Genomic DNA, 24,074 nt, shown 5'->3' with positions numbered 1-24,074 from the left:
GCTGCAATGATGGTTTACCCCCTGGCAGTAGAAGTGTAGGGGTTATTATGCCAACATTGCTAACCCGCCTTTTGCTGAGACCGATCCCCGTAAAGTCTAATGTTGTCCACCTTTATAAGTGTGATCAGGGCACACGGAGACCCGTAAAGATCCGGAGTAGAATAGGTCTTCAGCAACCCATGCTTGCAGTAAAAGGCGACTATGCTTGTCGTAAGAGGCGACTAACGGGATTGGGTGGTCAGACACGCTGACTTGGTTGATGCATGTCATCGATCCCAATTGCGTGGATCGATGTTCATGATATTAATCACTGGGTTGTCTGGTCCAGTCTAGATTATTTACAGGCCGCCGTCATATAGCTGGAATATTGATGACTGCGGCGTTAGACAACAAACCAATCAACACGGGTGCCAGGAATGCAAGATTCGCCTTGATTGACATTGTTATATTGGAATTTGAAAGTATTTTGACCGTGTAGGGATCTCTGAATAACATGTCGCCCCATCACATAGTGCTGAGAGGGTTTCAAGTTTTATTACCACATTATAATCCGCCTTGATCCCCAGAAACTGTCCTGGAAAGTTTCCTTTGTGAGATGAGATAGAATTGTATGAGTGACTGCAAAATTATCTACTCTACACGAGTATAGATCTTGATATCGTCTCGTCTTGATGTTATCACAACAGTGGTATCTATAATGGTCAGCGATATTTCAGAATATTGCGTTGGTCTAATGAAAGATCTTCTACCCACTTGACCCAAAGTACATCTATTCAAAGATACCTCACTGAAATTAACCTGCATATTATTATAAGGGGAAAATGCATCCCAAAACCTTAGAAAAATTATACCAAAGTCAGCCTTTAATGTGATGGTTATAGCTTTAAAAACGATGGAGACAGTCGGAGTGTCGATGCAAACAAGCAGGAAATCAATTATTTACCATGATTCCCGCACGAAACGAGCGATATTGCCGTTTATTGGCAATAAGTCGTACGCCGTTTGGTACTGCTACAGTCGAGGATGTTGAACGACTGACGCAGTATGTTAAGCAATTGTCGTTGCATGCTTCTAATACTTCTCGTGTTTTTCAAGCGCACGTTCGTCAGATGACGTCATTTATGACTAAAACAAATAAACGCATTTTATCCGCTCTCGCGGGTATTGAAACAAACCCTAACGATATTATACAAGTCACTGAACAAATACAAGATGTGGAGAGATTTATTTTTATTACGATGAAAATCTTGTTAGGTCGCCTCACGTTCCTAACTACAATTCGACAAGAAATTGATGAAAAGTATTTTGGCATTCAACAGATGGTTAATCAACGATTGAGTCCATCTTTACTCCCAGTTTCGGAAGTAAAGAAAGCGTTACAAATGATTCAAATGCGTTTCAATGCAGAATACCCGTTGTTTCACGTTGCACATAAAGATCCAGGTTACTATTATTCGAGAACGCACTGTTTACTGTGAGTGTTATGAACGATTGTCAGTAGGGTACAGTGAGAAGATCAGAATATAACATGGTTACGAATTTGAAATATTTTATCATATTTGTTATCCCCCTTTATAGATACCGAATTACAAGGAGAAAGTTCATGTCTACTTATTACATTATTACACTATCTCATTATGGTGACAATATTGAATTAATAACTTTTCTATAGAGACAAGACCTGTATATGGAATTGGGTGTTCTCATATGATGCTCACTTGGATACATTACGTTACATTATTCTATTATTGTGTATCTTCTATATTACTTGCTACGTTCAATTACTATCGGTGTTTTAATGTGTGCTCTCAGTCCATCACATACTTATATATGTTGTTCGTTCTTGTGTTATTAACTACAAAGCATTTACTGAATGTGTAAGTTAGAATTTAATAATAGCTGATACGACTGTACTGTTGAAGCAGTCCATGGGATTTTGCGATTTGTTCATGCTTATCAATGTACTTTTAATGTTATATTGGTCTACGCACGTGAACCTGTAATGAGTAGTCCAGAACTTCGACTCAGACCATTATGATACTTATATGCATATGCCAGAAGACTATTATTGTTTATATAGTCTTATTTTTACTTCAGAAGTCTGAGCTGCAGATGTCACATTTTTATATGTATCAATATTTGTATAGTTGGTATGGCACTATTCACTTGTTGATCATGAATTACCAGTATTTTTAAGTGTTGTAGATTATGGCCGTACCCCATTCTATAGGGCGGGGAGTCAAGCACTTCCCCCGCTGTCGTCTGGTCCACGCCAAATCATTAATCTGGCTTCTGGCTACACGCTTGCTGTCGAGGATGGACGCTGTCCTATCTCCTCTGCCGCTAACACAGACCGCATGCCACCGGGGGTTATCCGTATCTGTCGGCACTCCCGACGTCTACATCTACAAGTGGGGGCACGGGTGGCCCAGTCGTCTAAGGCGCCGCGATTCGCTGTGCAGAGTTGCGTCCCTTGGGCACGCCAGAAACCTATGATTGTGGGTTCGAATCCAGGTTCGCCCCGATTATGTTTCTAGGTTTGGCAGCACCATATCCGTGGTCGTGGGTTTCACCGAAGTGGTAAACGTCTGAGACCTGCATCACTTCGGGCTTTCCTCCCACATTAAGCTGACACGCCGCGATATAACTGGAATACTGTTAAAAGCGGCGTTAAACCAAACTCACTCACTCACTACATCTACAAGTGCTCACGATCCCCGCATACAGAGCCCGTGTGCGAAATACGCATCAGTCGGAAAGCGCACGTTAAATCTCCAAAGTAAGTAAGTTAGCATACAGAGAAGAGCACATAGTTTATTCTAAAAAACACACAATAGTGGTATACAGGCTGTGACTCTATCGGCCTAAAAGCATCTGTACATCTTTTGACAGCGACCAGTCAACACTCAAGCAGTGTCAAGAAAAGTATACCTCTCGCTTTGTCACCCCAGCCGAGGCGCAGTCTGTGTGAACAGGCCTCAAAAACGTCAAAAACGTTGGACAGCGTCCCGCTAGTTGACTTTTCGAAACAAGAAAGGAGCCAGTTGATTCGATTGGGACCAGCGACACATGAACTTTCGTGAATGGTTGTGCCATATTTTGGCCATGTGCAGTGACATTTGACGTTTATGAATCACTCTTAATTAATTTTATATTGTACTTGAATACTATATCGTGATATTTATGCTTTGTGGTTATGAGAAGGAACATAGGATCATTTCTCATATTTTTTAGCATGTAAATGCATTTTGACTTTTAGCTTATTCGCTGTTTTCCGCTGTTCATAAAAAAATGAAATGGGTTACAATTTAATATATAGCATGATCGATCTTGTTTTACTTCTCTTGTGTTTATCGTGATTGTAGTTTAACATATCAGACCTGACCTAATGCTACCTCCATCCGAGCTGTGGACAGCTTTTGTCCTCATGCGGAGGATGTTATAAGATAAAAATGCATCCCACAAACCTTATAAAAATTATACCAAAGTCAACCTTTAATTTGATGGGGTTATAGCTTTAAAAGCGATGGAGACAGAAAGTCGGAGTGTCGGCGCAGGATATTTCCGATAGTGTTTCCGCCAATTAATCAATAGACATCTTTTAAACGGTTACTTGGTTCCAGTAATTTTCCGATCACAACACAAACACGAGCTCATGGTCTGATATTGTTTTAAACCACTTAAAAACGATCTATGAGGACAAGTGACAAAGACCAGTCAGGCCCCAACACTTTAAAATGATACCGTCAACATAAGGAGAGGACAGCTCGGTTTGCAGTCGATTGAGTCGAATCCCAGTCGTTCTAAGTTCTCCCCATTAAGTGACGAGCCTGGCCGGTCTGATGCTGTCGTGTATTGATAGATGGAGTGAGAGTAATTAAAACTAGTTTGAGTATAAACATGTTGCGTTTCTTTATTATGCGTGTATAAATGCTGATGGAGACAATTCGGAGTAAGGTCTTAGGACCAGTCACTCCTTGACTGGGCTGACAAGGCGAACTGCAAAGTCATGGCTGAACTGACCATGGTGACAAGGAACGGCAATTCTTTTAGTAACTGTAGTAGGGTCCCACTTGACACCCGAAAGCAGTTACGACAATATCGTCATACTAAAATTTCTTAATTAATATGTCTTCAAATTGAGCGGTCGCCAAACTGCCTGACGGCGAACTGTGAGTGAGTGAGTGGGTGAGTGAGTGAGTGAGTGAGTGAGTGAGTGAGTGAGTGAGTGAGTGAGTGAGTGAGTGAGGATTAACGCCCCTTTGAACAGTATTTCAGTTATATCACGGCGTGTCAGCATAACTTAGAAGACCGAAGTGACACCGGTCTTAGGCATTTACTACTTTCGTGAAACCCACGAGGACGGTTATGATACCGACAAACGAAATCACGGCGAATCTGGATTCGACAATAGGTCTGGCAGGCCTACGGGGCGCAAATCTATCAGAGTAAATTGCGGCACCCTACACTGCTGGGCCACCGGTGACCCCATGTCCAGGGAAAACAGATGCATGCGATACTGCAAGACTCTGAACTGTGCAACGAGTCACGATTGTGATAACGGACTATCCTGTTCTGAAACAGCAGAACAAAGAGTTTTCCAAATACATTTTAAAATAACAGTTTTGAGTTATCGGGGCATTAGATTGTGTAATGGCTCCTATCTCCGAACCAAACAACTCAAAACCCAAATGTAGACCCCTTAACCTCACCAACACATATCCACATGTATCTTAACGCATTCTCTAAATACTATTACAAGTTGTTCCATCGTTGTGTGTTTCACAACCGTAACAGTTTAAACTATATAAGTAACATTGAAAAGCAGTGACAGGATCGGATGTTCTCATCAAAATTAAATTCAAACTAAGATAACAAAACTCAAATCTGACAATTCAACTCAAATTGTCAGAGCATTTTTCAGAGTAAATTTGACGTGTGTGGAATGGTATAAAACAAAGCGTAAAACATACGATTTTACTTTTTCGAAATCTAATTACCCTGATAAATCATTAAGCAAAATGAATAAGTGAAATATTACAAAGCTAAGACCTCCTGGGGACCATGAAAACAGTATCAAGCATTTCGACACCAGATGATTGCTGATAATAGACCATAGCAACACAAAGGTTCCGCAGGGATCATGAAGTTGCATGAGACATAACCTGAACTGATGATGTACTTAGTTATTCAAAGTCAACTGTATATATACATGTATCTCGTAACAGGTGGCACGTGAAAGAGAAAACATGAAATCATCATGGCGTGTCAGCTTGATGTCAGAGGGAAACCCAAGTAATACATGAAATAGTTTGCCATGTACTTTCGACTTTGGGGAAACCGACGAGCACGGGTTGTACAACATTAAGTAGATACGATATGTACACACACAAACGTTTAAACTGTATGAGGGCTTTAATACTAACTTGACCTATAACAATTTCCCAAGTGTAAGTAGGCCAGGGAGTGCTGTGTCGTGAATGCATATTGTCGTGTTATCGCCCAATACACGCATTCATACATACAGATCGCTCGCAACGTGTACGGAATGGAGCAGTCTGAAGAGTTTGGCGAAGGTTTTGACAGTTTCAGTACTGATGCCATCCATACGGGGGTGGATCCCATGCAGTGGAGTCACAGGGCTGTTGTTCCACCAATCACCTTGGCAACCACGTACCAGATAGCAGAACCCACGCGTGGAGCGGTGAGGGGCAAGTTATTGTGACTGTAGATATGATGGCCTATATTGTCCCACACCACGTGTACAATACATGGTTATGAGTAGCGGTACGGAGAAAGTGATCAAATGCAACCATTATTCATTATCTGCATTGAACACGATGTTCTAGACGCAAACTGTATGTACATCCATATCTTAATATCTTAAGACCTGTGAAGATCCGGGGTAGAATAGGTCTTCAGCAACCCATGCTTGCTGTTACAGGCGACTAACGGGATCGGGTGGTCAGGCTCGCTGACTTGGTTGATGCATCTCATCGATCCCAATTGCTTGGATCGATGCTCATGATATCAATCACTGGATTGTCTGGTCCAGACTCGATTATTTACAAACCGCCGTCATGTAGCTGGAATATTGCTGAGTACGGCGTTGAACAACAAATGAACAAACAAACAATAATATCTTAAACATGCGACTGCAAGAAAATATTTATTTTTTCATATGGTATTAAAAGGGTGTCCATATATACTTGTCATTGTAACACCGGCAAGATATATTTACTACATCCATAAAACAGCTGAGTAACGGTACGCTGAGTCATACTTCAAAGATAATGGACTTTTTTCGTCATGTTGGACAACCTAGTTTAGTACACTTGCATCATGGTAGATATATCAAGATGGACTAAATATTTTCAGGATCAAGTGTCCATGTTTTTAAGGTTACGTGATTTGTTTGTTTTTGTTTTCATAATAGATTATTCCAAATTCATTTGAACAATTTTTTAACCGCTTGGTATTCTGACGTTAAAACAAATGTTGTGGGTGACTTGCGCCACTTAAAGTGACAGGGTGCACGGGTGGCCCAGTCGCCTAAGGCGCCGCGATTCGCTGTGCAGAGTTGCGTCCCTTGATTGTGGGTTCGAATCCCGGTTCGCCCCGATTATGTTTCTAGGTTTGTCAGCATCATCCCCGTGCTCGTAGGTTTCACCGAAGTTGTAAACGTCTGAGACCTTCATCACTTAGGGCTTTCCTCCCACATTAAGCTGACACGCCGAGATACAACTGTAATACAAGCGGCGTTAAACCCAACTCACTCACACTTAAAGTGATAGCACTGTGGCGGATCTGTTCTCCGACGTTTTATATCCTTCCGTAAGCTTTACGAATATACAAGGATCTGATGAAATTTACTTTTGATATAGAATGATTCTTGGTGGTCGTTGCGTTGTGTCAATTTAAAATGTTTAGGGTCACAGTGCTGTCACTTTAAGTGCCGCGGGACACACAGCATGTTATGGCGCCAAACTATATCAGTGGAATTGACTACAAGTCAGCCTCATCGCTCACCGGACGAATGTCAAGTAATCTGATCTCAAGGGCTGTTAAGAGGTCTTGTATAGGTTAAGTGGTTGGTCATGTTCACATCTAAAACAGACCAATATTAAAGTACGTACAGATAGATACCCAACACATTTTGGGAAACCTAGAATTTATAAATCACACCCTGTCTCTTTCCAGCAATGTTATCCATGTTGGGATTTATTCTGTGTTTAACTAAAACCACAATTTCAGAGATTTTACTACACCCGAGGAAACAACCCAAGCCGCAGCTGTCTGGAAGAATGCCTTGCAGCACTGGAAGGGGCGAAGTCAGGTTATTCTATTTACGTTGTGATTTACGTTCTTCAGTTATGAACTGATCAGCTAAATATACTGAATAAAAGAGGAAGGACTGATATGTTTTGGGATATTTTGTTGTAGCGAAGACAGGGCAAACAATTTAATAAAACATCCCCCTAAACATTCCTGATCCATAACTTTTTTCTTCAGTATGTAAAGTACATGCGATCCCACTCAAATGCTTAATATGCTGAACAACAAATGTTCCTGTGACATTGAATAAGATTTAATGCAAAGTTATGTTTTTTACCAAATCTGAAACAATTTCGGTTCGCAACAGATTAAAGACTCCTGTAAGTGTTCAAATGGTTGTTTAATTTGCCATACTGACTTCAGAAAATGCGTGATTTCATAAAAAAAAACATGAACATGCCAAAATGTCAATTTACAAATCAATAGCGTGTACGTCCACCTCTGGTTGCGATGCAAGCAACACATCTTCGTCTCATGGAATGAACCAGACGTCGCACAAAGTCCTGTGGGATATCTTTTCATATCTGCCGTAGCACGTTTCGAAGTTCCTGGAGTGTCTGTGGAACGCGTGGTTGACGTCAAAGGCGCCGATCCATCTCATCCCACATGTGCTCGATTGGTGAGAGATCAGGGGAGCGAGCCGGCCAGGGGATGACATTCACGTTGTTTTGTTGAAGAGAATCCTGAACAAGTCAAGCAATTTGAGGCCGGGCGTTGTCATGTTGAAAGGTGATGCCTGGGCCATGACGACGCAAAAACGGTAGAACAACATGGCCGATGATCTCGTCGCGGTAGCGCTGTCCATTGAGATATCCCTCTACCACTATCAAACGCGTCCTCTGTCTTGCTGTAATCCTACCCCATACCATAACACTGCCGCCACCGAACGGATCTTCTTCCGAGACACAATGATTGACGTAACGTTCACCTCGACGTCGGTACACTCGAATCCGTCAATCGCTGTGGCTGAGGTGAAAACAAGACTCGTCAGTGAATAGAACTTGTCCCAACTGCATGGCCGTCCAGCGTAGACGCTGTCTGCACCACTGTAGACGTGCTTGACGGTGGTTTCCTGTCAAAATGGGACGTCTGGCGGGTCTTCTGGCGACAATCTCTGCACATCTGAGGCGACGAAGTACGGTTTGTGAAGATATTCGTCGAAGGCCAGGGCTGCTTCTTGCAGTCACTGTTGCTGGCTGGAATCGAATTCGTAGGTGTGTTGTTCGAATCCAGTTGTCTTGTCGATTATTGGTTACGCGTGGCCTGCCACTCCGAGTATGGTCTCTGACTGCATTCGTCTGTTGCCAACGTTGCCATAGTTGGTGTTTCTGTGGACGTTAAATTGTCTTGCAACATCACGTTGGCTCCATCCCGCTTCAAGCATGCCAATGGCTCGCATACACTCATTTTCGGACAAGCGTGGCATTTCGTAATGTTGCATAATTGCGGAATTTTAAAAAAAAAATTCCGAGTGGTTGTTGTCAGCACGATGCTAAACAATGCATATGGAATCCCGTTAACGCACATGTGTTTATACCCATTCTTGGGTAGTGAAATGCATGGGGCTTGCATAAAAGTCAACTTTTGCATGGAATGCATGCTTTTCTGTAGCAGTTGCGTTTTTGTGACCTGATTCCATACATGTACTACAATATTGAAAACCAGACTTTACTTGTTTGAAAAATACACTAAAATATTGGTGTCACAGGAACTTTTGTTGTTGAGTTTATTAAACTTTGACCTATCAAATTGTTCAGGATGTAGGCGCTCCGGTATAGTGTATGTTTGAATTCGTATATCATTATCAGTCTGTTGTTCATATATCTAGTGTCAGTTGTAGTCTGTCTCCCAGACCCTGGAGAAAAAATTAAAAAGGAGTCCAACTCAAGTTTAGGATGATTTGACAAGTTTCGATTGCTTTAGCTCCAGGAAATTACGGATTGTATTGGGCGCCATTTCGATTTTATTTTTTTATTTTTTTTTGTAGATATATAGTTTTAAAGGGAAGAGAATATAGGGGCGTCAACTTTTGTGTTATGAGGAACACAACGTTTCAGAGTATGTGCTTACTCCTTCATCATCATCCACCTGATGAAGGAGTAAGGATATACTCCGAAACGTTGTGTTCCTCATTATAAAGAAGCTGACATCCATATATTCTCTTCCCTGAGTGTACTACTTCTAAATGCCTCTCAAAGACCTATATTTTGAATACGACAATTTTATTTCTGGGACTAAATGTCTGTCTATGTCGGTCTGTAATTACAGGATCATGCATGTCCACCATTTAGGTTGGTATTATTTCATTGTTCCTTATGAAAAAATGACAAATCAATATTCTCCTAAAAGCCTTTATAAATCTAAAAACTCTAAATGACTGCCAGGTGGGTGGAACGTCTACCTGGAGAGCCGTGGTCAGTGGTGCCATCCAAAAGACGATGAAAGATGGTATTTGTTATAACCCTGCCTGGCGCCCGGCATTAAGTGGGTAAAGGAACGACTGGTCGGCTCGGAGTCAGTATATTGTGTATAGCTGAGTGGGCTTGCACTATAAAACTGGTTTAGTTCGGACTAGTACAAGCACAAGCAATTTGTAAACAATGATGATCGATTCCTGGAAAACACCAATGGCCCCCTACACTTAAAGTACATATTGAATAAGGTCCATTTCCCAGGAAAATACCAATTTCAAATTCCAGCTTACTGCTTCGCCTCTGGCATGGCAGCTACAATGACAGCTACCCACCTCCTCACATCCGGCGACAACGTGTTGTGTTCCGCTGACGTCTATGGGGGTAAGACAGAGAGAGCTATTTGAGATGCGTGCATGTAACAGAAATAGTTGTACAGGTAAAGCAAGATGTCTTGAATTGAAATTGATTTAATGTTGTTAAAGTGGAGACTACTTCTTTTAAATTAATGAACTATGATTTTTTATTTGGTTTAATCAATCAGTATTGGTTACTCGTCAAACAAGATTCGATTATTTTGAAAAATATCGGTTCGAAAAAATACCTCTGATGAGCATGAAAAAATTAAAAATAATATATCCATCAATTTGTAAAATGCTAAGTTATGTTCATTTTATTTGAAATGTGTAACTAACTTATTGCAGGGACATTTCGATATTTCAAGTACTGTGCAGTCAAGATGGGAATAAGCACGACCTTCGTTGACTTCCTTGATTTAGACAAACTTGAAGCGGCACTGGATTGTAAACCTAAAGTAAGTCACGGGGAGACTTATACGACGGTAAAAGCTTAATATTGTATCTATCAACGTATCCCAACAAAAAAGATAACATTTGAGTCCGGACCAGGGCCACAGCATTGATCTAGAAACGGAACAATACCGGGCTATACATCTGTCCTCGTTCCTCCATTAGAAGAAGATACAATAGAGCTGTTCTCATTTAGTGATCGGGGAACACAATATTTTATCACACCGTGACCCCCGACAATTTGCATACATAGTTGAAGAGTCTTGTTTATATATAGTCAAATATATTTCGCTGTTGATGTATTATTGTGTGTTTGTGATTGTATGTAAGTTGAAGTTTTCTTTCGTCAGATGGTTTGGTTTGAAGAGGTGACCAATCCAACTCTGAAGATCACTGATATGGAGGCGGTGGTTGCTGTAGTCAGGAAAAAAGTCCCCGATGCACTGATTTGCGTCGATAACACATTTCTCACACCATATCTCCTGGTAAGCATATTATATTTATGTGCTGCAATATATATGCAGGTTTTCTGTTTCGTTGACTTACGCCGCACACAGCAATATTCCAGCCATGTGACTGCGGTTTGTAAATAATCGAATCTGGACCATACAATCCAGTGATTACAGGCACCTACGCAATTACGACCTAGTCTTATTCGTAATCATCAGGGGTATATATGCAAGTACGTACAGTGAAGCCTCGTTTATCCGTACAGTACAATTACCCATGAACTCGCCCGCGTTAACAATTCCGGGATTTACGAATCATGGATAGATGTAATGTTCGTTTCGTAATGTATAGAGACGTTTATTTCATGATCGCCCTTGAGATTTGGTGTCCATATTAACGGGGTCCGGACTAACGAAGTCTCACTTTATATGAACCGCGACGACCTGAATCTAAAGTGACGACATGTTATTTTTTGCCTTTGATAAATGTAAAATTACTCAATGAAATGTCAACGGATGAATATAGCGCCCAATGATTATGGTGGCAGACGTATTAGCTGTCATTTTGTGTATCATTTCAGAGACCACTTGACCTTGGTGTGGACATCGTAATGCACTCAATCACCAAGTACATGAATGGTACAACATAAGTCTGCTCAAATATCAAACACTGAATAGAACCTATATTTCAAATTTTAAACAGATCATAACATAAAAAGGGACACATAAATAGATAAATAAATAGTCAATTTCCGATATAATGAAGTTGGATATATCAAAATGTCGATGTCAGTGTTGATAAAACAAATAATCAACGCTGATATACCAAATTCACCATTCGAGATACAGCAGTAGTTATAAAACGAACTATTTATCAAACAAATATTCGTTATATTCAAACTTCGTTTCAAAAGAATTATTGAAGTTTATACTCGAATGTTATATTCTGTTCGTGAAGCGGATAGTGAGTTATTGTATAATGATATCTACATTGTGATCTTTTGACACATCGTGGCGGTATTTCTGATTAAACGCTGCATGATGAAAATATGATTGGTCCTTTATTACAGATTGTCACAGTGTTGGAATATATCGCTTATGTGGGAGGGTTGTTTGCAGGTCACAGTGATGTTCTGATGGGCTCTCTTGCAACAAACGATGCAAACATAGCCCAACAAATCAAGTTCTTTCAAATGGGTATGTTACTTACCAAGTGTTATTGTGATCTTTCCACGCATTGATATTTTGTTGGTTTGTCTGTTTATTGTTTTTTTCCTGAAGGCGGTATGAAAATGATAACGTCTGGGCCTGGCAAACCCGTGGTTGAACAAGGTCGTTATATGATGACACCCAATCAGTCGAGTTTGACCACCTGTTCCAATATTCTCATCATTTATGGCAAGCGATAGTTATATCCTAACCGGTGACAAAGGGCCGTATCGACGCCACACCCTTCATAACCAGAACAAATACATCATGGCAAATGTGAATGAAGCACTGCGGACATTCAGCGATGTGTATGTACCCTTTGTTTTAGGAGACAATATATAACATTTACTTAAGATTAGTTAAAAGCAGGTAATTGCCATTGCCATCTACATGTAGATACTCTCAATAAAGTGTTCATCTGATATTGTTTTCTACGGGCATTTTTACAAGTCACCTGGACTGATGAGTCATTATGCCGTATCTGACAAAGAAACATTAGTTATTAACATAACAGATCAGAGCCCCGTTGCAAAAAGCAATCTTACCACTGCGGAGGCTGTGAGGCTATTGTAACGTTTTAAAACAGCCATAGCACTAAGATCGCATTCATGTACGGGACCCCGGTTTGTACCTTCGTAACCACCCTGTCTACACTGTAGCTCTTGGAGCCGTCCCCTCCCCATTTGACTGCTTCATGGTACAGCGAGGACTGAAGACACTTGCCATCAGACTGAGGGAGCACTGCAGCAACGCCAAAGTCGTTGCAGAATATCTGGAGAACCATCCACTGATTGATAAAGTTCTTTACCCCGGTGCGTAGAATTTCTGGATCTTGATGACAATATATATGAACGTGCTGATTTTGCATATTGCACATTGAACTGAACACGTAATGTACATATTGAACTGTTCTTGTGTTGTACATATTGAACTGTTCCTGTAATGTACATATTGAACTGTTTTTGTATTGTACATATTGAACTGTTCTTGTGTTGTACATATTGAACTGTTCCTGCAATGTACATATTGAACTGTTCTTGTCTTGAACATATCTAACAGTTCTAGTATTGCACATATTTAAATGTTCTTGTGTTGTACATATTTAACTATTCTGCTATTGCACACACTGAACTGCCCTTGTAGTGTACGTATTGAACTGTTCTTGTGATGTACATATTGAACTGTTCTTGTGTTGAACATATTGAACTGTTCTTGTATTGCACATATTGAACCGTTCTTAATATTGAACATATTGATCTGTTCTTTAACAAATGTTATAAAACGTCTTAGATTATAAGAATGTAGAATAGAATAGCAAAAAAGCCACTGTCCAAAATCCCCTTAAACGAGAACATGACATTGGCCATCATGTGAAATAAAAGTACAATATATTCAGACTGGAGAGATATTAGTTCGTAGTTGTTAAAGCATTAAATGATGTCTTGTTTGTTTTTCCTGCATACGTTTATCTTTCAGGCTTAGCTTCTCATTCACAATATAGTCTGGCTAAGAGGATTCTGAGAGACAACGGAGGGATGGTGAGCTTCTACGTCAAAGGGTCGGGGGAACAAACCAAGACATTTCTGAAAAATCTCAAGGTACAAAACAGAGAAGATACTCATTCGTTAAATCATGTATCCAAATATTCTTACTCTATGGTATGAAGTTATCAAATATTTAGCTCTGTCTATATATTCATGTATTGCTCTAATGAATAGTTAATATAAAGCATTTGCAAGTAAGTATAATGTGTGTATACGAAGCACGTTTGAAATATCTAAAATGATGTTGCAGATAATCAGCCTTGGGTTCAGCCTTGGAGGCTATGAGAGTCTGGCAGAGTTACCGTAAGTATTTGTTCTTAAAATGAAGTGTCTAATGTGAGTGTTTGTCCCATTCATTGTACGCGTGTGTGTATTTCAAGTAAGCAAGCACTGATACCGATATACTGAACGATGCCTGTCGTCAATTTCTTACGTAATACATCATATTCCATCGAAAAAGCATACATAGTTGTAGCATAGTGAAATATCTGCATACTATTTTGTCATGATAAAATATCTGTATGCTAGTTTTGTTCTAGTGAAATTTATGTATGCTAGTTGTCACAGTGAACTATCTCTTATTTGTTTTGTCTTGATCAATTTCCTCTAAACCGGTTTAAGCATGATACAAAACTAGAATGCTATTTTTATCATGATTTAAACACCGGTCTGTGCTTTTTTTGTCCTGATTATAATCAGGTATGCAATTCTTGTCACATGATCAAACGGCTGATGCTATGTTTGTCAAGAACAAATATTTATGTGCTAGATTTGCCGTGTGTGGGTACGTGATATACAAGTATACTAGATTTGTCATATAGATGAGTTGCGATGAATTACAGTGCCTGTATCTTTTGCCGTCTCCACGTACGGAAACACACATGTCTGCGGGTGTGTTGTCCTAACATGAGTGTACGTTAGTTTTGCCATCTACACGTACGGAGACTCAGATGTCTGCTGGTGTGTTGTTCTAACATGAGTGCACGTTAGTTTTGTCGCCAAGGCGTCCGACAACGCCCACGTATGCCAGTTTTGGTTCGATCAAATACATATTATATACTTTAGCTTTGACGTCTAGGTGTAAGACGACGCACGCGTAAGCTAGTTTGTTTTGATGAAATGTATGTACATTATTTTTGTCGCCAAGGCGTCGGATAATGCACACGTATGCCAGTTTGGGTTTGATCAAATACATATACACTTTAGCTTTGACGTCTAGGTGTAACACGACGCACGCGTACGCTAGTTTGTTTAGATGAAATGTATGTACATTATATTTGTCGCCAAGGCGTCGGATAATGCACACGTATGCCAGTTTTGGTTTGATCAGATACATATATACTTTAGCTTTCACGTCTAGGTGTAAGACGTCGCACGTGTACTCTAGTTTGTTTTGATGAAATGTATGTACATTATTTTTGTCTTCTAGGTGTCGAATAATGCACACGTATGCCAGTTTTCGTTTGATCAAATACATATATACTTTAGCTTTGACGTCTAGGTGTAAGACGACGCACGCGTAAGCTAGTTTGTTTTGATGAAATGTATGACTTGTACATTATTCTTGTCGCCAAGGCGTCGGATAATGCACAAGGATGCCAGTTTGGGTTTGATCAAATACATATATACTTAAGCTTTGACGCCTAGGTGTTAGACGACGCACGTGTACGCTAGTTTATGCGATCAAACATGTTAACGTCAGTTTTGTCCTCGTAGTGCACGATGACGCACATGTATGCATGTTGTGATGAAATACCTGTACGTTTGTTCTGTCCTCCAGGTGTACGATGACCCACGGTCTGATGACAGACGAGGCGAGGGATGCCATCGGAATAACCAACACTCTTGTCCGACTGTCGGTGGGACTAGAAAATCCAACTGATTTGACAGGAGATCTCGACAGTGCCCTAAAGACGGCCATATTGTAATAATTATCTATATGTTGGATTAGACACAATATCTATATTCCTCCTACCGAACATTCTAATCTGAGGGTCAGCGTCATCTCCAGGAAACTTCATTAGTTTTGAGACAGCATAGTAATTGTGATCTACCATAAATTCCAAGCAAATGTTTGCAATATTCACATTCATTGCCTTCAATATAGTGGTATACAGATCCTAAAATATCTTATTCCCAGATTTCATCATCCGAATGTAATGCTCAATCGTTTCTTGTAATAAATATTAATATTCATATGCAAATTAAAATGGTAAATGTAAGAGGAAATAAATACTAGTATGTAAGCAATAAATGGTATTGTTATAAGATCTTTTGTGTTATGATGTCTTCAACCATAGAGATAAACGTCAAATACCCGCAACATTTCGAGTCTTCCTGACGCGGCCAATACTGTCCAGACGGCGCTCAACCAAACTCACTCACATTTGTGGGTGTGTATTGACTGCAACCCATGTGTCTCCCCTTGGGGATTCCGGGTATGTGAATATAGAAACCCGGCAACATGCGTGTCTCCCCGTGGGGATTCCGGGTATATGAATATAGAAACCCGGCAGCCTGTGTGTCTCCCCGTGGGGATTCCGGGTATGTGAATATAGAAACCCAGCAACATGCGTGTCTCCCCTTGGGCATTCCGGGTATATGAATATAGAAACCCAGCACCCTGCGTGTCTCCCTGTGGGGATTCAGGTTATGTGAATATAGAAACCCAGCAACCTGCGTGTCTCCCCGTGGGGATTCCGGGTATATAATATCGAAACCCAGCAACCTGCGTGTCTCCCCGTGGGGATTCCGGGTATATGAATAATATATTTATAGAAACCCGGCAGCCTGTGTGTCTCCCCGTGGGGCTTCCGGGTATATGAATATAGAAACCCGGCAGCCTGTGTGTCTCCCCGTGGGGCTTCCGGGTATATGAATATAGAAACCCAGCAACCTGCGTGTCTCCCCATGGGGATTCCAGGTATATGAATATCGAAACCCAGCAACATGCGTGTCTCCCCGTGGGGATTCCGGGTATATGAATATCGAAACCCAGCAACCTGCGTGTCTCCCCGTGGGGATTCCGGGTATATGAATATCGAAACCCAGCAACCTGCGTGTCTCCCGGTGGGGATTCCCGGTATATGAACAATATATTTATAGAAACCCGGCAGCCTGTGTGTCTCCCCGTGGGGATTCCGGGTATATGAATATCGAAACCCAGCAACCTGCGTGTCTCCCCGTGGGGATTCCGGGTATATGAATATCGAAACCCAGCAACCTGCGTGTCTCCCGGTGGGGATTCCCGGTATATGAACAATATATTTATAGAAACCCGGCAGCCTGTGTGTCTCCCCGTGGGGATTCTGGGTATATGAATATAGAAACCCAGCAACCTGCGTGTCTCCCCGCGGGGATTCCGGGTATATGAATAATATATTTATAGAAACCCGCAGTATGTGTGTCTCCCCGTGGGGATTCCGGGTATATATATATAGAAACCCGGCAACCTGCGTATCTCTCCGTGGGGATTCCGGGTATATGAATATAGAAAACAACCTGCGTGTCTCCCCATGGGGATTCCGGGTATATGAATATCGAAACCCGGCAACCTGCGTGTCTCCCCGTGGGGATTCCGGGTATATGAATATCGAAACCCAGCAACCTGCGTGTCTCCCCGTGGGGATTCCGGGTATATGAATAATATATTTATAGAAACCCGGCAGCCTGTGTGTCTACCCGTGGGGATTCCGGGTATGTGAATATCGAAACCCAGCAACCTGTGTATCTCTCCGTGGGGATTCCGGGTATATGAATATAGAAACCCAGCAACCTGCGTGTCTCCCCGTGGGGATTCCGGGTATGTGAATATAGAAACCTGGCAACATGCGTGTCTCCCCGTGGGGATTCTGGGTATGTGAATATAGAAACCCGGCAACCTGCGTGTCTCCCCGTGGGGATTCCGGGTATATGTATAATATATCTATAGAAACCCGGCAACCTGCGTATCTCTCCGTGGGGATTCCGGGTATATGAATATCGAAACCCAGCAACCTGCGTGTCTCCCCGTGGGGATTCCGGGTATATGAATAATATATTTATAGAAACCCGGCAGCCTGTGTGTCTACCCGTGGGGATTCTGGGTATATGAATATAGAAACCCAGCAACCTGCGTGTCTCCCCGTGGGGATTCCGGGTATGTGAATATAGAAACCTGGCAACATGCGTGTCTCCCCGTGGGGATTCCGGGTATGTGAATATAAAAAAACCCAGCAACCTGCGTGTCTCCCCGTGGGGATTCCGGGTATATGTATAATATATTTATAGAAACCCAGCAACCTGCGTGTCTCCCTGTGGGGATTCCGGGTATATGAATATAGAAACCCAGCAACGTGCGTGTCTCCCTGTGAGGATTCCGGGTATATAAATATAGAAACCCGGCAACCTGCGTGTCTCCCGTTGGGGTTTCCGGGTATATAAATATAGAAACCCGGCAACCTGCGTATCTCTCCGTGGGGATTCCGGGTATATGAATATAGAAAACAACCTGCGTGTCTCCCCATGGGGATTCCGGGTATATGAATATCGAAACCCGGCAACCTGCGTGTCTCCCCGTGGGGATTCCGGGTATATGAATATCGAAACCCAGCAACCTGCGTGTCTCCCCGTGGGGATTCCGGGTATATGAATAATATATTTATAGAAACCCGGCAACCTGTGTGTCTACCTGTGGGGATTCCGGGTATGTGAATATAGAAACCCAGCAACCTGTGTATCTCTCCGTGGGGATTCCGGGTATATGAATATAGAAACCCAGCAACCTGCGTGTCTCCCCGTGGGGATTCCGGGTATGTGAATATAGAAACCTGGCAACATGCGTGTCTCCCCGTGGGGATTCTGGGTATGTGAATATAGAAACCCGGCAACCTGCGTGTCTCCCCGTGGGGATTCCGGGTATATGTATGATATATTTATAGAAACCCGGCAACCTGCGTATCTCTCCGTGGGGATTCCGGGTATATGAATATCGAAACCCAGCAACCTGCGTGTCTCCCCGTGGGGATTCCGGGTATATGAATAATATATTTATAGAAACCCGGCAGCCTGTGTGTCTACCCGTGGGGATTCTGGGTATATGAATATAGAAACCCAGCAACCTGCGTGTCTCCCCGTGGGGATTCCGGGTATGTGAATATAGAAACCCGGCAACATGCGTGTCTCCCCGTGGGGATTCCGGGTATGTGAATATAGAAACCCAGCAACCTGCGTGTCTCCCCGTGGGGATTCCGGGTATATGTATAATATATTTATAGAAACCCAGCAACCTGCGTGTCTCCCCGTGGGGATTCCGGGTATATGAATATAGAAACCCAGCAACGTGCGTGTCTCCCTGTGGGGATTCCGGGTATATGAATATAGAAACCCGGCAACGTGCGTGTCTCCCTGTGGGGATTCCGGGTATATAAATATAGAAACCCGGCAACCTGCGTGTCTCCCGTTGGGGTTTCCGGGTTATATAAATATAGAAACCCGGCAACCTGTGTGTCTCCCGGTGGGGATTAAGGGTAAAAATATAGAAACCCAGCAACTTGTGTGTCTCCCCGTTTTGATTCGGGTAGGAGTATAGGAACCCAGGAACTGCAATTAAGATCGATGACATGCAACCAAGTCAGCGAGCCTGACCACCCGATCCCGTTAGTCGCCTCTTACGGCAAGCATGGGTTGCTGAAGACCTATTTACCCCGGATCTTCACGGGTCTCAAGTGAAGTGGAGCGGGGTGGAGTACAGGGGAGTAGGGTGTCTGAGATATTTCCCACCCACTTTGGTGAACCCCCACGAGCACAGGTTTGGTGCTGACAAACCTAGTAACATAACCACCGCGAAACTGGATTCGAACTCGCGATCATAGCTTTCTGCCACGCATAAGACGACAAACCTGCAGAGAAGTTAGCAAACTGTGGAAGCTTAAACGACTGGGCCACTGGTGTCCCTCTGCTTACGGGGAACAGATGCTTGCGACCCTACTTTGGCATTGAAATGTGCAACTGGACACGATGCAACCAGGATGGAGCACTACGTTGTACTATACAAACCGAACACAGAGTTTTTCAAATACATTTTATCATGACGGTTGTGGGTGATGATCATATGACACTGTGTAAAGGCTCCGAACTCCGAACTCCGAACAAAACAATTCAAACCACAAATGTAGACCCCTAAAACACCCCAACAAACATCTGTATGTATCCAAACGCATTCTCTAAGTACATTATATCACAGGCTGTTCTATCGTTGCTATTTCCATGACTGTGTCATATACAGGCCGCCGGGGCATGGGAGGAGTACTGCTGTCAGGAAACAAACAAACAAACAACGGATGGCACATTACAGAGTTAGTGAGTGAGGGAGTTGGGTTTAACGCCGCTTTGAACATTTGTCCAGTTATATCACGCCGTGTCAGCTTAATATATGAGGAAAGCCCTAAGTGATGTAAGTCTGACCACTTGGTGAAACTCACGAGCACATGTATGGTGCTGACAAACCTAGAAATGTAATCGGAGCGAACCAGGGTTTGAACCCACGGTCATAGGTTTTGGAACCACCAAGGCACACATCTCTGCATAGCGAATTATGGCCATCGGTGACCTCCACATTGTCCACGTAATGTAGGAGGGCGGGCAAGTAATGATCGAACGTTTTCCTATATATACGTCCCACTTTGGTGAAACCTCCGAGCACGGGCTGCACGACATAAAGCATTTAAGATATTAACACACCCAAACGTTGAAACAGTATGAGAGCCTGAACCTGACCAGGGGCGATCGGGGAGCCTAGTGGTTAAAGCGTTCACTCGTCACGCCGAAGACCCGGGTTCGATTCCCGACATGGGTACAATGTGTGATGCCCATTTCTGGTGTCCCCCGCCGTGATGTTAGAATATTGCAAAACGCGGTGTAAAACCATACTCACTTACTCCATGAACCTGACCTCCTCAATTTCCCTAGTGTAGATGAGATTAAATGGGGTTTAACGTCGCGTCCAAGATTATTGCACTTATATAGCGACGTGCATGCACGTGTATGTGTGTGTGTGTGGCTGCTTGTACTAGTTCGGACTGATGCCGATTTATAGTGCTAGAACACTGAGATACCATGCCGCAGTTTAACATGAATACCCCACTCAGACACAGTATACTGACACAGAGCCGACCAGTCCTTGTTTTAGCCCCAACAAGTACCATATTTTAACGTCTTTTGGTATGACGCGGCCGGGGATCGAACCCCGGATCTTCCGCTCTCCGGGCGGACGCTCTACCATTAGACCACGGAGGCAGTCTTCCCTTGAGTCAGTGAGTGAGTGAGTGAGTATGGTTTTACGACGCTTTTAGCAATATTCCAGCAATATTACGGCGGGGGACACCAGAAATGGGCTTCACACATTGTACCCATGTCGGGAATCGAACCCGGGTCTTCGGCATGACGAGCTAACGCTTTTACCACTAGGCTACCCGACCGCCCCCCTAGTGTAAGTAGGCCAGGGAGTGCTGTGTCGTGAATGCATATTGTCGTGTTATCGCCCAAGACACGCATTCATACATACAGATCGCTGGCGACGTGTACGGAATGGAGCAGTCTGAAGAGTTTGGCGAAGGTTTTGACAGTTTCAGTACTGATGCCATCCATACGGGGGTGGATCCCATGCAGTGGAGTCACAGGGCTGTTGTTCCACCAATCACCTTGTCAACCACGTTCCAGATAGCAGAACCCACGCGTGGAGCGGTGAGGGGCAAGTTAATTATGACTAATTGTGCGGCCCTATATCTCGCAATTCAATATATCGATCTAAATATAATTTGTAAAGGTAAAGTGTAGTCATTATTCATTATCTCCTTATATTTCGTGACGAAACCCGGATAGGTACATACATATCGTAGTATCTTAAACATGTAACTGCTGTCAAATATGTCTTATCTAATGTATTATAACACCGACAAGATCCATAAAACAGCTGCATAACTGTACGCTGAGTCATCCTACACAGATAATGGACTATTTTCGTCATGTTTAGTCTACACCACATGCAACAATATAAATACCAGCACACACACACACACACACACACACACACACATACACACACGCAAGCACGCACGCACGCACGCACGCACGGCGTGACGAGCGAACGCTTTAACCGCTAGGCTACCCGACCGCCTCAAAACTTTGAAGATCACTGATATCGAAGCCGTGGTTGCTGTAGTCAGCGAGGACTGAAGACGCCAAAGTCGTTGCAGTATATCTGGAGAACCAGAGTTTGCGTATTGCACATTGAACTGTTCATGTAATGTACACAATGAACTGTACTTGTATTGTAATCATTGAACTGTTCTACGCGGACCAATGATCGATTGTGTGAGCATCAATATTCCAAGACATTTACCCACCAGCATAGTTTCCATACTCAGAACCCTTAGCACACACAACCACCTACAGTCACAATGTTCGAGGTAAAGAATTGAATACTGCCAGAGGTGACAATCAATGAGATAGTTAATACAAACATTATATCTTCTCTCTGCGACTTCAGACAATGTTCACAACGTCTAAGATTACAAGAATGAAGCATAGAGTAGCATAGGATCGACTGTCCAAAATCCCCTTAAACTAGAACATGACATTTGAACAGATGGGTTGTCATATACAGCAGACATTGGAAATACACTGATGAGCAACCGAAACTATACATCTCTCTTAATTTTAACATAATTATGGTCGATATTCAATTGAAAATATATTAAGTTAGTGATATTTCTCGTTTTTCCAAATAATGAACTGTACTGGCGCTTAGTCAGCACTTAATGAATGCTTATGCGTGGTTTTATTTTTCAAAATATAGTTTGATAAAAAAAATCAATTATACAAATGTTCATAGAATACACAACAGCTGATGGATCTCATAGACATCTTACCTTTGAATATCAATATATTTACTTTTTTCGGCAAAAGATTACATTTCAAACATGGTTGGGGTCATGTGGTTGCAGATTAATTTCTTTCCCCAGTTTTCGCTGTACCAATACCCTGCCACAGATATTTTTTTACAAACTGTTGCAGGAATGAGTGACATATTAGACTTAATCAAATAGACGATAGATTCATTTTCAATAACACAGAAAAACACTTGGTATACTTTCTATTGCCATCCAGTTTAATTACAATACTTTGAGACAGGGGAAATATGAAAATAACGAAACCAGACATCTTGTCTGGCTGCATCTTCCCGAGGCAAGGGGAGTAACTGACTGTAAAAGTCCAGTTTCCACCCTTGTCGAACAAGGCGGGAATTATGGAGTTATATTGTGGCTGGACTAACGAGTCTATACATAGTCCAATCAAAATCGCGGATACAGACTAATGTCGAAAACGAGATACCTCCAAAAAATGCATTGATACTTCAATGGGAAACCTTTATGAATTATTTTCATGAAGTGACGTTTCTTTTGCGTTCAGTCCTTATATGTAATCAATATAAGAAAAACTGCTTTGTCATTTAGTATTGTTTTTTTAAGATCATTGTTGTTTACTACACCATGGGGATAAACGTCACACATCCGTATCAGCTCTAGCTTTCCTCACACAGCAAGCTGACAGGCCCTGCTATAACTGGTATACTGTCCACACGGGGCTTAACCGAACTTGCGGTTTTATATATGACAGCCACAATTATTCCAATACGGAGTGAAGCATAGGTGTAACAACACTTCACACATGTCAGGTATGTGAGGAGTAAAATCTATTTATGTGCATGAGGGAGAGCACTCGGCAAGATTTCTGTAAATAATTGAATCTGGACCAGACGCTCATTAATTGTTAATATGAACAACCTACCACACCGTCGAGGAAAAATGACACGCTATCATCCACGTCACCGAGTCTGATCACCCAATCCAGTTAGTCGCCTCTTACAAGCATTGGTTACTAGGGACCAAAACTAACCTGTATATCCCACCATGTGAACATTTTAACAGGCCACAACTATTGCCCACTTTATGAGGTGAGGTGAAATGGGGTTTAACGTCGCGTCCAAGATTATTGCACTTATATAGCGACGTGCATGCACGTGTGTGTTTGTGTGGCTGCTTGTACTAGTCCTGACTGATGCCGATTTATAGTGCTAGCTCACTGAGGTACCATGCCGCAGTTTAACATGAATACCCCACTCAGACACAGTATACTGACTCCGAGACGACCAGTCCTTGTTTTAGCCCCTTAATGCCGAGCGCCAGACAGGGTAACGACAAGTACCATCTTTTAACGTCTTTTGGTATGACGCGGCCGGGTATCGAACCCCGTACCTTCCGCTCTCCGGGCGGACGC

General features: G+C 42.4%; 1 protein-coding gene across 1 annotated transcript; it reads left to right on the top strand.

Annotated features, from left to right (window-relative positions):
* The first annotated feature begins 5,548 nt into the window (after window positions 1–5,548).
* Window positions 5,549–15,990, top strand: LOC139480134 (cystathionine gamma-lyase-like). The gene is made up of 11 exons (XM_071263162.1): window positions 5,549–5,704; window positions 7,255–7,336; window positions 10,035–10,130; window positions 10,451–10,560; window positions 10,906–11,040; window positions 11,586–11,643; window positions 12,124–12,201; window positions 12,873–13,025; window positions 13,690–13,811; window positions 14,008–14,060; window positions 15,538–15,990. The coding sequence occupies exons 1-11, from the start codon at window positions 5,549–5,551 to the stop codon at window positions 15,683–15,685; spliced, it is 1,191 nt and encodes a 396-aa protein (XP_071119263.1). The 3' UTR covers window positions 15,686–15,990.
* Window positions 15,991–24,074: the final 8,084 nt, after the last annotated feature.

The sequence above is a fragment of the Haliotis cracherodii genome, unplaced genomic scaffold (assembly GCF_022045235.1).
Source record: "Haliotis cracherodii isolate W230 unplaced genomic scaffold, xgHalCrac1.p SCAF_4, whole genome shotgun sequence".
NCBI classification, from domain to species: Eukaryota; Metazoa; Mollusca; class Gastropoda; order Lepetellida; family Haliotidae; genus Haliotis; species Haliotis cracherodii.
Note: the sequence above shows the minus strand (reverse complement) of the source record. Positions and strands in the feature narration are given on the sequence as shown.

Coding starts and splice junctions, on each gene's coding strand:
- LOC139480134 (XM_071263162.1), top strand. CDS start 5,549: ATGGAGCAGTCTGAAGAGTTTGGCGAAGGTTTTGACAGTTTCAGTACT. Junction 5,705..7,254: donor CAGAACCCACGCGTGGAGCG/GTGAGGGGCAAG, acceptor CCACAATTTCAG/AGATTTTACTACACCCGAGG. Junction 13,812..14,007: donor CATTTCTGAAAAATCTCAAG/GTACAAAACAGA, acceptor ATGATGTTGCAG/ATAATCAGCCTTGGGTTCAG.